General features: G+C 45.7%; 1 protein-coding gene across 1 annotated transcript in view; it reads left to right on the top strand.

Annotated features, from left to right (window-relative positions):
- The window catches only part of MAN1C1 (mannosidase alpha class 1C member 1), a 62,525-nt gene that overhangs the window by 13,029 nt on the left and 31,719 nt on the right, over positions 1-17,777 (top strand). Inside the window, exon 3 of the mRNA XM_050326255.1 lies at positions 7,633-7,729. Coding sequence (XP_050182212.1) covers positions 7,633-7,729 — 97 coding nt within the window. The remainder of the gene's footprint in view (positions 1-7,632; positions 7,730-17,777) is intronic.

Genomic DNA, 17,777 nt, shown 5'->3' with positions numbered 1-17,777 from the left:
AAGGGTTTAGCTGAAATGGAAGAGCCCTCAAGGCAGCCTATGGGTATGTGACAGTGCCCAAAATCTTGAGAGCTCAGGGAATTTCCTGCGGGATTTGTGCTGCAGGCGCAAAACTCAGGAGGGGACTTGGAGGTGACATTTGAAGGAGCATCATTACTAGGTAAGTAATTTTTTTCCCCACTTTCTTTCCTCAAGGCATGCTGGAGTGAAATAGCAGTTGCTAGCAAAAAGCCAGACTGTCCAACCTGGAGTTAAAAGGACTTGAAAAATCTAAATAACAGTGTCACACGGTGCCTACTGGTGGCTTTGTGGGTCTGCCTGCTGTCCTGTGTTCCTGCACTCCCACCAGCAGCTGAGGAGTTGTTGTGTGTTTGACAGACACCTCCTGATGCACTTTGTTAGCAAACTTTGTTAGCAAAAGTCATCTTGTGAAGTGAACCAGTGCACTGGGATGTAAATGAGTTGTGATACTTTAGCAGTGTCAGGGAAAATATCCACTTGGTGTGCCTCCGTGTGTGTTTGGGTGTGGGGTACCTTCTCACTTCCAAAGTGCAGCATATCCCATAACTCCTGTAACTAGGAGCGTGGAAAAATGTAGCACAGTGAGATGTAGTTGGGTATATTTTAATATTTTTAATTATCTCTTATTATTATGTACTATTCCAATATTGTACAGAAAGGGATTGATTTCTGGTCTTGCCTTGTTCACATTCTGGTACCTTCCAACACATTCTGGTACCTTCCACTTTGAAAGTAGTACTTAAGTGCTACAGATATATCCTCACAGCTGCAATTTCCATTTACAAAATCTGGTTTGGGTGGGAAATCTGGCTGCAGGGAAGCCATAAACCAGGGTTAAGTTCAAATTCTGCACAGTATATACATTAAAAAAAACCCCACAATGTTTTATAAGCACCTTACATTTCTTCCCTGATTTCCTCATGCTGCTCAAAGAGCTGCTTCTGCCTTCATTCTGTGGTAATAACGAGGGAGATCATAACTATTGCTGGGGTTTTGAGCTCATCTTTGTTGCAGTGTCACCTCCTCAATTTCCAACCCTTCCTGTATCCCACTATTCCCTTCCCATGCATTTGCTGGCACAATATCTTCACTTTGGTCTCCCATCACACAGTTAGACTTGCCCTTCGACAGCAGTTCTTTTTTGCAGCATCCCAGATTACCTTTGGAGTGTCCATCCATGGAAGAAATCACCTCTCAGGTTTGATGGGGTCGGTTCCCCTGGCTGAGGCTGCAGATTGGACACCCTGGATTGCCTTTTCCTGCCTGTTCCCCAACCCCTGTGACAGCAAGTGCCTGAGTAGCACTCAGGGGTAACAACCTTAGGGCAAAAAGAGTCTTTACTGGTTTTTTATTGCTGGATTTGTTGTGCAGCATCAGCCTGGCCGTGCTCTGGAATGTCTTGTGTGTGAACATGAAGCTGACAGCTCTGGGAACACAAGTACCTTTTATTTCCATTAGATTCTTCCCCAGGCTTTGATTCTGGGAAGCGAAGGAGCCGGGGCTCCAGCTCTTCTCATCTCTCTACTAAATCACTCCGTGCTTTGGTCTAGACTTGCAAATTTGTTCTCAAAACCATTGTTGTCCTCTTCCAGTCCAGCATCTCATTACTGGGCTAACTGCAAAATCAACTGCTCTTGCTGACATGTTTCCTGATTTAGATGCAGCTGGATCCAGCTGGGTCTTAATGCCTGAGATAGCCCTATCGAAGGATTTTAGTGGGGTTTTTTTTTCCCCCTCTTGACACAGTTAAATCTAGTTGCATTAGGAATTTAATTAGGTGTTAGTTTAATTGTGGCTTGAGCTGCTCTTTCTCCCATTCAGCTTTCCTAGCAGGGACTGTGAGTCAGGGAGACTCTTGAGTTCTATTTCTGTCCTTGTCACTAACACTAATGACCTTGGACTACTCTGTGCTGGGTTTTTTTTCCTGTTCCCCCAGTGCAAATCAGGCTTCTAGCCCTGCTTTTTCCCTGATTGTGGCAGGGAGAGAGTGCTTACCTCTGCAGATCTGAGCTCGATCCAGCCATTACTCAGCTGGACTGCCTGGCTGGGAACAACAAGCAGAATGTAAAACTTACTTTTTTCTTATTGTAACTTGCTGGGAGGTGCCTTGTGTCTGGATGGAGGGTGATTTCTTCCATCTCCATAAAGAATTCCTCTGTTGTTCCAGTGATGGGGATCAGTTTTCTAAGCAAGGAGCTGCCTTGTCTTTGGCTGTTGTGCAGGAGAGAGTGAGCTGTGATAGCAACTGATGGCATGGAAAACCACCCATGCCAGTTTGAGGACAAGCTGCCAAGACTTTGCCAGAGAAAATCTGAAGCGAAGCCCCACTCACCTGTTGCTTGAATTACTGTTATATTTACTTCCAGATAAAACTGCACGTAGCAAGTGATTCACAGTCTCTATCTGCCATCTAACACCGAACTATCAGCTCATGTATTTACAGTCAGTAGGCTGACAGGGCTTGAAAATTTGGGTTAGAATCCATTAGGAAGAGCTGGAGCACAAGGGAGGAGTTCTGTGCTCAGGCTGGAGCTGAAGCTGCCCAAACAATGTGTAAGAGTCAAGAATGGAACTAGGGAGGAAATACCTGTCCCATTGGAGCCAGGACTGTGTTCACTTGGCTTTGCCAGGGCTTTCATTTGGTAGTGACAGACTCAGGTTTTACCCCCAGTCACCCCTTTGCCATCAATTAAAAGAAGAATGATATTTGATTCAGAGTTAGAGGAGCGAGGTGATGTTCAATTAACACTTCCCAAGGCGAGGCTTTCACGGTTGTCAGTCGTTTGAGGGCCAGTTAAATGAAAATCTCAGTGATTCACTCGGTGTTTTATTCACAGACAGGAGCTAACATGGCTCCTGGAAAACAGACAGGTGAGCCAGCGTGTCTTTGAATTGCTCAAGTTCCTGTTGGGATCTATTGGATTTACTGTAATCTTTAATTATAAAGTGTAATTACTTTAGAATGGATTATCAATGTTGGTGTCCATCTCTGTGAGTTGCCTGGTAACGTCTCTGGTAACTGCAGCGCTGTCTGTTCTGCAGTTCCAGGCTTTTAAACCCACCAAGTGAAAGCCTCTGGATATTTAGTGCCTGCCCTAAATGGAACATCTCAATCAGCTCAGTTAACACACAGCCTTTTTGTTGTCCCTTTGCCGTTACGTAAAAACATTACTGAGGACGGTGTCCCAAAGAAGTGACCTGAGAAGCTGCTCAGCTTTCCATTAAAGGTTTTTCAAGTGAATTCCAGCCTTTTTTGGATCATTCTGTTTGTAGGGATATTTATATCTCCATGTGACAATATTAAAACCAGCAACACGTAATGAACGTGATGCTGTTTCATCACCTTTCCCGCAGTCAATCCTGAATTATACAAGTTTATGCAAGTCTGATTAGGGAAAAATACATCCATTATTCCAAACATAAATGGCTTATCCTGGTGTGTTCAGGCAGACTTTTTCTTCTGCCTGCAACACTGACAGTCAGTTCCTCTCTTTCTCTGCATCCTGTCATCTGGCAAATTATTTTTTACACAGTTGGGGAAAATATATGGAATTATGTTGCATCTTAAAAATCCAAACTAGAACAGGGCTATTTTGGGGTAGCAAGAAAGTTAGAGGTGGGAAAGAACAGATCTTGGGTTTGAAAGGGATGAGACAACTCATCTGCCTCCAACTCCAGAGAAAGGAAGAGAGGTGGGAAAAAACAAGTTAGGAATACAATGGGGAAAGAAATATTTAAAATTGCCTTTTTATCAACCAAACTGGAAATTTCTTAGGTACTTCATAGTGAGATGTTTGAAGGGGAGTTGAAGAAAGGAGGCTAAAGAGCCACAAAAGTGGTTATCTTGTGAAGATAATGGCTTTGTGTAATGTTCCTTGGAAGTACTTGAAAGGGGCTGATTGGTCGGTATATTTAGATTTCATCCTTTAAGCATTTACTAATTGTCCCAGTCTAGATGGATCAAACTAATCAAAAAGCTGTTTGGGAATGCTCTGCATTTGGAAATCTTCCCTGTTAACAAAAGGAGGGCAAGTGATAGTGGGGAGGAGGTTTTTCCCCTTTTTCTTCTCTCATCTCTCTGCTTTTTGCAAGACCATAAATCAGAGATTTTGAGTGGTTTAGTTATTAAATGTGCCAAAGATCTGCACGTCTCTTCAAAGTGAAAACACTTCCTTGGTCAAGTTTTTATCCTGAAACCTGTTTCATCACTATCTGGATCACAGAATTCACTAAATGCCTTTTTTGCTCTGCTGCTGCCTGTGTGAAATATGTGGGCATGAAAGCCAGATCTTTTTTGGGTTTGGATGGACCAAAGCACAGGGAAAGATAATGGCCTAAATGATGAAAGTGATAGTGCGGATTTTCAGTGTTCAGTTTCGCTATTTCTAGTTGATTTTAATATATAATTGTCTGACTGGGCTGCTGAAACTTTCAGAAGTAACAAATGACTTACAGGTTATAGAAAAGAAAGAGCAATCTGACAAATTAAATTGTAAATTTGGAAGTCTCTGCTATAAATCAGCTGAGAGCCAGAGTGATTAGAATATCAGGGCCAAATAGATAATTATCTATTAGATGGCAGATGGCTCACTGGTAAGAGCAAAATCTAAAATTATGGATCTATCTCCATAATTTTTGTGGTTCTGGTGCCATTTTTCAAATCTAAAATGGCATAATGTTAACACTGATGTATTGTGATGTGTCATGACTGGAATGGCATAAAATATTCACTTCTAACCTTCGTGTGGCTCATCAGAAACCCGCCTGAAACACCTCAACAGGCACGTTCCCCTCCTGCACCTCTCGGCTCCAGCCCCTTCCCTTTCAGCCTGGAATTCGGAACCTCGGTCAGGGAAAGCTTCTGAAAGCTCCTGTGAATGTGGAGTCCCCACTTTTAGAACCCTGCTGAATCCCTTCAGTTGGTTTGGAAGTCGAGCTGCTAAATTTGGCCTGGAGAGGCAGCTGCAGGGAGCCAGAACGGGCAGAACGGTGCAGATGCTTTTTTGGCTCTTCAACTTTTCCAGTTGCTGCTTTTGGACCCCGTCATTGGAGAGAGGAAAGCTTGATCTTGGAAAATGAAAAGAGGGGGGGGGAGGAGGGGAAGAGGCACATTATGCATCTTGCCTCCCAAATCTACAGGGTTTGAAAGCAGCAAGCAGAATTTTGTTCACGTAACGGAACAAACTGGCAGTTTGATGAAGCAGCATATCCAGTCTCATCCATCCTCTGTCTCCCTGACTATCAGCTCAGGACAGAACAAAGGAGGAGAGTTTTAAGACACACCACAGGCAGTGCAGCCCAAGAAATCATTTTGTAGGGGAACCTTCTGCAGCACCGTGACAAATGCAGCTTAAGTGGCTGAATAGGCAAATGAAGAATAAATGTGTTTATTCGAGCAGTGCTCAGAGTCCTGTGTGAAGTGGGTCACTGTGGGAAACCTGTCAGGCCTCAGGACGTCCCTCCTTGTGTGAGGAGACAGGAGGAGAGGAGGAGATTTCCCCTGTAGGATATAAGAGACTGTTTGAAGGGAAACCCAAGGTAGTTTTCCATCACCTCCCTGCGATGGAGGTGCTGGGGAGCTCTGGATCACGGTGAGCCAGCCTGGCAGAGATGCCTGGGTCTGGAAACTTTGGGTCTTCTGGAGTGGAGGGGTTAAAAAAGTCGAGGAAGGAAATAACTTTAAATTCCATGCTCAGCTTAAAATGAGGCTGATTCAGAATTACAACGTTAGGAGTTTTAGGCAACAAAATAGAGTCATTTCCACATCCTCTCCACGTCCAGGCTCTCTCTGTGCCAGAAGGGTGGGTCCTCCTTCCTCAGCTCTGATTTAGAAGAGGAATGAACCCAGTAGATTGACTTGCTGTTTCCTTTCTATCAGGAGCCCTGCTGTGGGAATGCTGTCCTTATGGAAACACCATCTTTCTTGCAGGGAATTTCAGGATCAAGCTCTGGGACATAAAAGCATTCACTCCCTACTGTCCAAGAGAGGCCAGAGTCCCTCAAAGATTTGCCCTCTTAATGAAGAGTGAGAACTTCCTGTTTAGCATCTGCTACCACTGGAAAAAAAAAAAAAATCCAGAGATTTAGCAAAAATAAACACCCTGAGTCATATGATTGAGACATGTTCAAGTGGATTTTGTGGAGGATTTCTTCCCCCCACACCGGGGTCATTATTCAGTTTCCTCAGAGCAGAGCACTCCACTGACTAATTCATCCCACACTGAGTTTTTAAAACCCACATTGACTTTATTTGTTTGTCCAACATTCCATCTCCTGGTGGTGTCGGAGTCCGAATGTTATCAATCAGTCCAGCAAATGTTTATCCTTCCTCCATATGACCAGCGTTGTGAAACTTTACTTTGGAAGCTTGATGTTTGGAAAGGGGAGGGGGGTGGAAATCTGGCGATGTGGCCTTTTGGGGCTGCGTGCTAATTAACGAGGACACTGCCAGAGGCTTGTGATGTTGGGCTGGTGAAACACACAGCTGGAGGGAGAAGTAAGAACTGAAATGACAGCAGAAATTCCAGACCAAAGTAACCTGCACATTCTGGTGCTGAAATAGAGCAGCAAGCGCTGCTGCAGACGCGAGGCAGGGGCGCTCTGCGCAGGAACGATTTGTTTTAAACTGTCATTTTCTCTCAAAAGTCTGGTTTCACTGAAGCATTTTAGACAACTCTTACCTTTGTTGGGCTTGGCAGAGAACATTGTTGGTTCTCTGAAGCCGCTTTCCTCCCCTTTGTTGTCTTTTTTTCCAGGGATGGAATCAAAGAATGTCCAGGTCACTGCGATGCTGGGGCTGGGACTGCTCAGAGCCAGGCTGGGTGGGTTATAAAAGGCAGCTTTATTTAAGGCACTCCTCAGAAGCTGACAAGTCTCTCCCAGATGAAGAAAAGCTACTTGTAGGTTTAATTTTTCCTACCAGCTGGAGCCAAAGGGGCAGGAGGACAGAAAAGGCTGTGCTGGGATGTGTGTGTGTGTGTGTTGGAACCTGCCCAAACTTGCCTTGCAGTCCTCAGGGGAAGGTTAATGTGCTGGGCCCTCAGGCAGGAGAGTTCAAATGTCCCAAAAGGAATTGTTTGAGTTGGAAGGGGTTTCTCAGAAATCACCCAGCCCCTTGTGCAGAACTCTCTTAAGGATAAGGCTTTGGAGTTTTGATAGAAGATATCAAAATGTCATGGATTTCCCCTTTGTGAATGTCTTCTGTTAGTTAATGGAAAGAAAATTTCTGTGCAGTCCTTAAGACCAATTTCTTCCTGTACTTAGGGATAGGTCAGCTTTGGCCTTACCATTTTGAAATACTGATAAAATTGAAACACTGATAAAACTGAAATTCTGAAATAGTGATACTCCCTGGAAAAGATCAGAGATAGAGGCATCTTTCTACAACTCCCAAGTTCTCCATCAGGAACTTCCTCAGACCTTTGGATGCAGCTCCACTCATCGTGTTCAGTGTGAATTAAGATTTTATAATTAATGGGCCATTGGTTGCTGGGTTTAGCAATAAATGGGAAACCCCCATTCCTTCCCAGAGCTGAGGTTCAGAAAACTTTCGGTCCTGTTAGGTGTTTTTATTCAATTTTATTCAATTTTACTCCATTTCTCTCTTCACAGATGATGAAATTCGCTTGGGATAACTACAAGCAATATGCACTTGGAAAAAACGAGCTGCGCCCCCTGACCAAGAACGGCCACATCGGGAACATGTTTGGTGAGTTCAGACTCAATTTTAGTGCAATCTCATTGAATTTTTTAAAGGTCACATGTCAGTTCCTCTCCCTGCAATGTGCTGAGGTGTCTGGAACAGCTTTGATCTCCCTCCTCTCTCCACTTGTACGAAGCAAGACTTTGAACCCCTCTCCTAGAGGTGACCTCCCCGTGTGCCGTCGGTGGGAATCTCGTTCCTACAGTCCCAGCCTGGGCCACCTCTCTGTGCAGATCTTGCACCAAATGTGTCTGCAAGCAGTGCTAAACTGAAAGTGCCTTTATTAAAATATGAACTCAGTCCAAGCCTGACAATGGTGCTATTTGTCTGAGCTTGTAGACATCAGGACCTGACCAAACTGAGCATTTTCTCACCCGTTCCTCCACTGTGCAGCGGGATGTGAACTCCATGAAATATTGAGGGAATCAATATTAAAAGCTCCTTATACTGGCTGGTATAATTTTACTCTTTAGCAGATTACCTTTTTTTTTTTTTTATGTGAGCCACTTACATAATTTCAATGCTATTCCCCTGCTCCTTCTGGTGGGATACTTGTTGACTTCTTGGGGTGCTTTTTGATGCTTTGGGATATAAAGTGTCTTCTTCCTCATTTGCACTCAAAGCATGTCCCTGCTCTGCTCGCTCTGCCCCTGCTTGGCCTTTCCTCACAGGTTATGCCATGGTGAGACCAGCAGACCCTGCCTGAGCAGCCCTTTCCCACCCATCCTCAGGGAATTCTTGCTGTACAGGGGTCTCTCAGCTCCTTTACAGCAGAGTCTGTTTTGCAGAGATTATCTCCTGGAGTTTCCTCACCCAGATTAGAGCACAATAGAGTTCTGTAGTGGGCAAGTTATCTGTGAGTTTATCTCCTCAGGGCAAAGGGATAGGACTGATAGTTTGGAGAACACTCCCATTTCCTGTTTTGCCCCCTGTAGGTGTCCCAGTCCTTCCCTACATCAGGCACATGAGGTGGGGATCTTTCAGAGTGGATGTGGAGATCTTCTGCTATGTGTGGAGACTGAGTTCAGCCTCCTGCAGAGACCTCCTTAGCTCTGGGGTTCCAGAAAGGGAAGGTTTGAAGGTGGAAATGAGTCAGGTGTCTCTGACATCATCAGCCTGGGGAAGAGGAGCTTCAGGGTGACCAAATCGTGGCTTTCCAGTACCTGAAGGGGCTAAAAAACAGATGGAGGGAAAATATTTACAAGGGTCTGGAGTGCCAGGACAAGAGGGAATGGCTTCACACTGACAGAGAGAAGGTTTAGATGGATATTAGGAAAAAGTTCTTCTCTGTGAGGGTGGAGAGGACCTGGCAAAGGTTACCCAGAGAAGCTGTGGCTGCCCCATCCCTGGAAGCTCTTTAGTTCCTCACAGTACCAGAGGGTTAACTCACATCTGGTTGTGCAATACTGGGCTGCAAGAGAGCCACGTTAGTGGCTGTGGGATGTCTGGAGGAAGCAGTTTTGGAAGTGGGCTGGAAGTGTGTATGACAGTCTTGCTCAGTTGGGAGCTTTGATTCGGGTTGGTTTGTCCTTTAATTTTTTGGTTTCTCTTTCAACCCCCTCCAGCAACACCCAGGTTTCTTACTTGAGAGTTAAGTTCAGCACTAAGTTAAGCGTTTTGCAGCTTTTCCATTCTGGCAAGCTTGTCAAAATTCCTCAAGGAGCATGCCAGTAAACAGACAAAAATATTGAAAGCTCTAAAATGCATTTATCATGCTAAAACAATTGACAGTACTTATGCTTGTTTGTAGCATGCCTGTGAGCACTCTCAAGGAAAATGCTTTGGAGCACAAGGATTTGCAGACAATTGCAGAAAAGAAGCTACATGGTACATCTCAGCCTTTTAATAGGCTTTTCCTCCTTTTAACTGTGGCTGGTAAAGAAGGGAAGCATTAGGCAATCCCTTGTTGCAGCCCTCTATCCCTCTTGCCTTCAGAGACTTTTAGAAATTAGGACAGGGCCCTGTTGCCCTTCATTGTTGCCCATTCCCCCTCCTGTCACTTCTTGCATCTTTTTATTCCTAACTGCAGATTTAATGGAGGCCAATTGGCTGCTCCCCCGGCTGGAGATGTCAATATTAAGCTGAGATTTCTCTGCAGCTGCTTCCACGTGGGAGGGGAAGGAACCTCTTTGGGGCTATTTTCAAGTGTGTTTGTGTGCATGAGAAGCAATCAAGTTGTTGAAGGGTGATACATTTTGCTGTTGTGGATGTGATGCTCACTTTGTAGCCTTCCGTTTAGCATCTCGCCCCGGGGGGAAAGCGGGGGAGCTGCTCTGTGTCAAATATTCTCTCTAATCAAAGGAGAAATAAAAATAAACATTCACCTCCTGCTCCTACAGAGCATCCTGCTTCTCCCAACAGCCACGAGGATCATCCCTTCCCAACGTTTTCCCGCCCAGCTGGTAGGAAAATCACTGGCAGGAAAACTCTTGTATCCCACCCCCAAATCAGTTCAATCTCCTTGCTCCTCTGCCTTGGAAGGTGGCAGCTCACCTGGAAATTCAAGTTGCCCCCTCCCCAAATAATTTCTAGGCTGCTGCACCCGCCACAGGCAGCATCCCACTCACCTGGACTTCGCTCGGGTGACTTGGTCCTCACGTTCCTGCTCGTGATTGATGTTCTCCAGATCCTATTTCTAGGGCATCAATTTCATCATGACTCTCTCCCACGTTCTGGACGTGGTTTATTTGTACAGAACTCCTCTGATTGCTGTCATTTATAATCACTGCAGCTTGAGAGCCCTTTCCTCAAACCCACAAGCTGTGCTTCTTTCGTAAGCGTCAATTATTCATCTGTGATGCTCGTGACAAGACAACATCCCAGCAGTGGGGTAAACGTGTTTTACACTTTCAGATGGGGGGGATGATTTGCCTGGGAAAATGTGCCGTGGGAAATGGGCAAAGCCCTCTGCTAGGGGGTGGAAGGATGATCCCTGCTGGAATTAAACCTGCGCCGCAAGGTTCCGGTGGGGGTGGCTGCACAGCTGGGGGGGTTTCAGAACTGTCTGCAAGATTTCCCTCTGCACTGAAGGTAACTCAAGGGAAACCTGCAGAATATCAGGCCACTGGTATTTGAATCAGACCCCAAACATGCTTCTTAAGGAAGATTTAAGGAAAATGACACCGCTGAGCTTGTGTCTAAGGGTAAGGCTGGATATCTGCAGGTATTTGTTATGCTCCCCGTGCTGATCTACTTACTTTAACCCTCCTTAACCATCTCAGCACTCCTGCCTTTGGTGCTGTAAGCATTAAATTTACTGATGTTTGCAAAGCATGTTGAATTCCTGGGAGAGGGCAGCCCTGTTGTGTAGCAGAGCCCTTGAAATGCACCTGTCTCTGGGATACCCAGCAGCAGAGAGCTGAGTTATTATTCTGCCCGCTCCCCAGGTCTGTCATAGCCACTTATTTCTCTGACAAAATGTTTTTAAAATCCTGTTAGCTTTACAGAGTTTCTCTAGCTATGGGAGAGTGAGCTGGCATCTATTTCTGCTCAGGCATCAGCTGAATTGTCAGCCACATTTTGATTGCACAGTCTTTTAACAATGATAAGGTAAGAAGCCTGATTTTCAGATATCTCCTGAAGTGTGCAGTGCTGGCAGCAGAACAGAATCCCTCTTTGACTTATAACCTGAGCCAATTTGCTCTGAAATCAGTGACAGAAAGTAAATATGGAGCCTTGGTGTGCTGTCAGACATTTTTCACCACCTAAATGCACGTCGCTATATTAATTTTAGTTTAAAAATAGCAACCCTTAACTAGGTTTCCCCTCTTGCTTCCTCTTTCCCCACTTGAAATCACACCTAAAATTATGAATTGCCTGGTTGCAGCCACTGCTTTCTCTCAGCATATGCTGAATTTATGCAACATTGTGAGGCTCTGTAGCTTTATCTGACGTGAATCCATGTGACAACTGGCACATCCAGGGCACCTCCAGGTCACCACGACCGGATGGCAAAGCCCTGACAGCAGCTGGATCTAAAAGATGAGAGGTGTGCTCTGACCTCACCCCTGAGCAGGGCTCTCGTATTGCTCCACGTTTGACTGTTTGGTGGCAGGACACAGGGAGATCTGCACAGGGTGGAGAATTTCTTGGAAAAATCCGTGGCTGTGTTTGTGTACTCGGCTCAGACTTTGGCCTGAGCTGTCCCGACGGTTTGTTTGGAAGACAGGAGGTCATTGCTCTCAGCTGCCTGGAAATGGTGCTGTTTGGCTCTCCAGGATAAAAAAAAAGGGGTTGAAATGGCTGGGGAAGCAAAGCAGTGACCACATGAACACACAGAGAGGCCTCTGGAGAGCTGATTGTCCTGAGACCCAGAGCCCTGCAGGTTTGTTCTCCCTGGCAAATCCCACCAGGTTTTGTCACTGCACCGTGACACTGTGACCTGCCAGGCTCTGATCTGGGTGAGGATTCAAGGAGCATCTTCCCACTGGATTTAACACCACCAAGCTCCTGTCCCAGCCAGCATTTAACAGCAGCTGCTCTGTGATTGTCACCTCAAGTGCTGGGCCCAACTGGACCCAAAAAGCTCCACATCCCAGGATTAGTGCCTTCAACCATCCAGTCTTGCCAGCTGAGCCAAAACATTTTCCAGACACCTGCTTCCTTCACCACTGATTTATCTAGGAAACCATGGAGCAGGCAGGAAATGTTCCCACCTCAGTCAGAAGCAACAGGAGTTGATGTATGAATACATAACACAGGAAAGGTAATTGGATGAAAATATTAACTCAGCAACATTCCAACTAGCAGAAGGAAATGGTAACCTCCAGTTCTGCTGCACCTTTTCTGTCTGTAAGTCTCTTTCCCTGGGATCACAAAACTACAAAACCTTGGAGTGTCCTTTTGTGTGATTAAGATAATAATAATATTAACAATAACTGTCTTAATTTGTATGCTGAGTTATTCCTGCTGCCTATTGCACGTGACATTACGTGGTTGGCTCCGTGGGCTCTTTAAAGACAGAAATACATTGTGATGAAGAAGTTGCTGGAACTCTGTTGCTCCCTGGCATCATCATCTTTCTTGGGGTTTTTTTCTGTGTATAATGTTACCCAGTTCAACGTTATTTTCAGGAGGGTGTTTCGAGTTGACTTTGGCTTTTGCTGTCACTGAAATCCGTAGCAACAAACTTATTTCCTGTCAGCAGGAAGCAGCCAACCAGGATATCCTCCAAACACCAAGCTCTTGGGGGACTGGCTGGGTGATGCATGTTGGGGCTGACATTAATCCCTGTAGTGTTTTGGTGGTTTTTTTTTTTTTTCCCTTTGTTTTGACCTGCCAGAGATCGCTCCTTGCAGACCCCAAGGTTGCCATTAATCCTTCAGGAGACCTGTTCCCACTCTGCCCTCACCCTGGGTCATGCTGGGAACGGTGGCTCCCATCAAATGTGTTCCAAGCATTAGCTCACACATCAGGGCTCCACTGAACCCTGAACCTCACACGGGGATTTAAGCTTATTACAGTGGCTCAGCTGGCAGGGAGCAACTTGTCAGCTTGAAATACTCATTTCAAAAGTTTGAACAGAAAAAAACTCCGTGTCTCATAGAGTGGCCTGTGGCCTTCTGCAAACCCCTTTGCTACCAAACCCTTGTTCTGGGGCTGAGCAGGGCAGCAGTTATTGAAAAAAAACTTCATTTGAACCCAACAGATTCGTCTCCCTTCAGCTGAGATTTGCATCTTGGACAAGAAATAACCCAGGGAGGAGGATGGAGTGGAGAGCAGGCTTGGCCTGAGCTGCAGAGCTCAGATGCACATTCAGGGGGTCTCTGTTTGTGTTCAACCCTGGAGACAGGAGGGCAGCTGCGAAGGCTGGACAGCGTGCCTTGGTCTGGGCCTGTCCTTAGCAGGCAGCTGGGCAAGCTTCACATTATCTCCATGCAAACCCATTAATCATCCCAGCTTCCTCATGAGCTTCGTGAACTTTCCATTGACCCTGAGCAGAGCTTTGAGTTTAATGAGGCCTAAAAAGTGGGAGAGAGGGTGTCTTGGGATTTGTCAGAACTGCTGCGCGCAGCAAAATGGAGGAGAAGGAAACAAAACAAAAAATAGAAAAACAACCGCTAAAGTAGCAAATGAAAGCAGAAAAAGAGATAAAATTGTGTTGAATTGTGACTGGAGAGCGTTCTGTGGGGCCTCTTTAAGTTGCTGAGGAGTGGAACACGCAGTGGCGTGGAGGAAGCCACACGTGAGCAGCCCCGTTACCAGGCACACAGGGAACAATCAGGCTGTAGCTATTTTTTTTATCCCTCTTTTGCAGATTCTGAGGGCTGTATTTCAAAATACAGTGAGCTTGTCTTTAAGATTTTTTTTTTCTCCTTTTTCAAAATTTTTTTTCCTTTAAGCACCCCCGTTATGGATGTTGTCTGTGCCTCATTCTGGACACTAATTATGTGGAAATAATTGCCTAATCTTCAGCGATATTGAGCATGTGATTAAAAGGCAGCCAGCTGAGAGTGGGTGGTGTTGGACTGCTCACAGATTTGTCTCTGGATTACGGAGGCTTTGGTGGCAGCTCCACAGCAAGAGCTGAGTTGGAGGTTTGGCACTTCCAACCGGCTTGAACAAACATCCGGCATCTCCTCCAGGGACGGCAGCACTCGGTGTAGATTGGAGTGGTTGGACGGGGCTTGGAGCGACCTGGGATAGTGGAAGGTGTCCCTGCCCGTGGCACAGGGGTGGAACAGGATGAGCTTTAAGGTCCCTAGGGAGGTCAGTGCCAGACTGGAAGCTCCTGAGTGCACAGATGGCTCTGCTTTGGTCAGAGCGTGTCTTTCAGGAGCACTGAGGGCCAGTTGCCTTCTGGCCACCGTTTGCAGTCAGATGCTTTACACCATTTTCTGCCCAAATCACAGAGTTGTTAAGGTTGGAAAGGACCCTGAAGATCATTAAGTTCAGCTGCCGACCCAGCACCGCCACCGTGTTCACCACTAACCACGTCCCCAAGTGCCACATCCACACGTTCTCAAACACTTCCAGGGGTGGTGGGTCCACCACTGGCCTGGACAGCCAGTCCCAGCTCTTTCTATGAAGAAATTTTCCCTAATATCCAATCTAAAACCTCACCTGGTGCAACTTGAGGCTGTTTCCTCTTCTCCTGCCACTTCTTCTCTGGGAGCAGAGCTCGACCCCCAGCTGGCTCCAACTTTCTTTCAGGTGGAGGTTGCAGACACAAACCCACCTGCAGACAGGCACTACCACAAACTACATAAAAAAGCAGAGCAAGGGAAGGATATTTTAAAAATACACTTTTAGCTCTGCCTTTTAATATTGGAAATGTCTCGAGACTTTTGGGTTACTTGTCTTTATCCTTCCGTATTCAGCTTTCCCTTGTTTATTCAGAGGAGATGGGGAGCTAGAAACTGCAGCAAAAAAAGCCCACTTACTTTGGTTGTAATTCACTTGATTTCCACTCTTGAAACTTCTGAAGAGATTAGGCAGGTTCCAAACTGATTTTGCTATGTTAGATTCCACATTTAGAACTTAACTGCTTTATCACATTATTTTGTGCTGCTGCTGAAGCTTTTTTTCCATCCTCATTATGTATCTCATTGGATATTCATCTGGATTAGTGTTAGATTTTGACATTTTTCTATTCAGCTACAGGAGATCACATTTCAAATGGCTCCTGCTACAGCATTTCCTTCCCTATAATTTCTCCAGGTACTTGTTTCTGGTATTTTTTTTCATCTCTGGTACCTTTTGGGGCCAGAGGAGTCACTTATCTCACTTAATCAGTGGGTTTAACATCATCCCATAGGACATCAACTTTCAGATTTGTCACTGGTTTCCAGGCTGGATCTGTGTGCTCTGAATGTTGTGGTAGGCATTTGTCATTCAAAGACCTTTATGCTTTTAAAAAACACTTTCTTTTAGCCTCTCAGGATTGTTCTTGTCTCTAGAGGGGATTTTTTGGAAGTTCAAGAAAATCCCTTAGCCTTTGCTTGAGGCATCAGTGTGAAAAACGTGGATGATTTTTTTTTTTTTTTGGACTTACTAAAGTTGTTCATCCTTCTTCTGATGTTTTATTCTCAAAAAAACCCACTGCACCCTCAGACACTTTATAGGCAGCTCCCAAAAGAAAAAAAGAAAAAAAAAAGAAAAAAAAAAAGAAAAAAAAAGAAAAAAGAAAAGGAGAAAAAGCTCAGTGCAGGAAAATCAAGGGGTTTCAAGAGGAAGTTCTGAAGGCAGAGGCTGTTTCCTGTGAATTTCAATGCACCCAGAATATATTTCTGTGATAGAAACATGCAATTAAGAACACCTGAGTCGGGCCAGTTTCTCACCAGTGTGATTACAGTGGGCTGTCATCTCCTCCCAGCCCGAGGGGGGAAGGCACAGACTGTGTGAGCTGTGAAGTGCAACCTGGTCCAGGATCACAGCATTCCAGTGATGGTCTCCACAGCCCTGCTGCCTCTGTTTCCACTTAATGTCCAAACTCCAATCTGTGCTGTGTCCTGCAGGCAGGGGCAGAGAATTCAGGAACAAAGAAACCGAGAGTCAAGGTTTTCCCATGCTTGAATGCAGAGAGCTTTCATGGGCTTCTCCAAGGCCTTCTTCAGGCATCTGGAAGTGGAAATCGCCTTCAGGCATTAAAATTAACACCTTTTGACTAGGCTAGAACATTCCTTCTCTCTTGGCAGGCTCCATCCTGGTTGCTGTGGGAACGAGCATTTTTAATTTCCTGACTTGTGTGTACATCCCAAATTGTAACTGTGATGTTCCCTGTCACTAAGGTAGCTTTGGGGGGGTTTGCAGGGAATGGAGCCATCAGAAAGCATTTCATGTAGCACTTCCTTCTCTCGGAATCACTTTGTTGCATCTGCAAGGGGCAACTTCATGAGGCTTTTTGGAGACCTGCACTTCTCATTCACGCTAGCGAGTAACAACAGAATACAAAAGTAACAGCGAGGAGTCATTTAGTCCTTCCCTTCCTAAGGCACCCCGAGGGCTCCCCCGTGTTGGAAAGTCATGGCAGGCATTCTGCTTCAGTGCTTTCACAGCTTTAAAGCCCGTCCTGGTGTCTGACCCTGCCCTCCTGTGGAGAGTTAAGCTGTGACTTCTTGGCCTTTCCCTGTGGATGTGGAGAATGGTTTTCCCATCTTGTTCTTTGCAGCGTCTCCCTGTGCCTCTGCAAAACGTTGTCAAGTTTCCCTTGGTCTCCTCCCCTCCAGGGTGAGCAGCTCCAGACCTTCCCCAGCTTTAATTGTAGGTCACATTCCGTGTCCTCCTCCTGGAGTCTCCTGACGAGCCAAACGCTGCCCAAAGTGTGAGGAGAGCGAAGAGCGGGGCCAGAGCCCTTTCCTGTGTGTGTGACACTCATTATTGCTCATCCTGGGGTGGGGTTTTGCTCCTTTTTGCAACATTTACAACAGTGCTGATTTGAGCAGAGTTCCTGATCCTCTGCAGCCTCGGTATCGTTTTCGGCCGAGCGCTGCTCTAACCATTTTATTCCTTATGCTTCATGGTTCGTTGTGCTTCCCTCGGGGTGAAAACGCCTTGTGCGTCCTTATTGAATTGCATCCCGCTTGTTTCAGACTATTTTCCCAATTTGCTGAGATTATTTTGATATCTAATCCTGTCAAGTGACATACTGGAGAGCATTTGGAGGCTTTCAGCCGGGGTCTTGTTGGTGTGACTTCAACAATATGGGAGAGAAAAGGAAGAACACGGACAGATGGTCCCAAGTGACAGAGTTGCCACAGCTTAATGTGTTCCTGCTTATCGGCTGAGACACTGTAATGGACCATTTGCATTCTCCTGACCCACTGCATTCACAAATAAAATGCATTTAAATTCCTTCATCCTTGATTATTAGGGTTCCAGGCTCAGCTCGTGGAGTGCTCAGCGGTTGCCCAGGCCAGCAGCTCCGCTCTGTTCCGTGGCTGAACAGCACAATTTATCCTATTAATTTATTTTGAGGCAAAGGATGGTTTCGTTCCTTTTATCTCTGAATTCTCCTCTTGCACCTGGGCCTGTGTTAAGGACCAGATCACTTCTGGGAACACACTGTGGGAGGTGATGTTTGCTCCTCTGGACCGTCGATAAAACCACGTCAGGG

Source organism: Myiozetetes cayanensis, unplaced genomic scaffold, assembly GCF_022539395.1.
Source record: "Myiozetetes cayanensis isolate MyiCay16 unplaced genomic scaffold, myiCay2020 scf31, whole genome shotgun sequence".
In the NCBI taxonomy this organism is placed as follows: Eukaryota; Metazoa; Chordata; class Aves; order Passeriformes; family Tyrannidae; genus Myiozetetes; species Myiozetetes cayanensis.
Note: the sequence above shows the minus strand (reverse complement) of the source record. Positions and strands in the feature narration are given on the sequence as shown.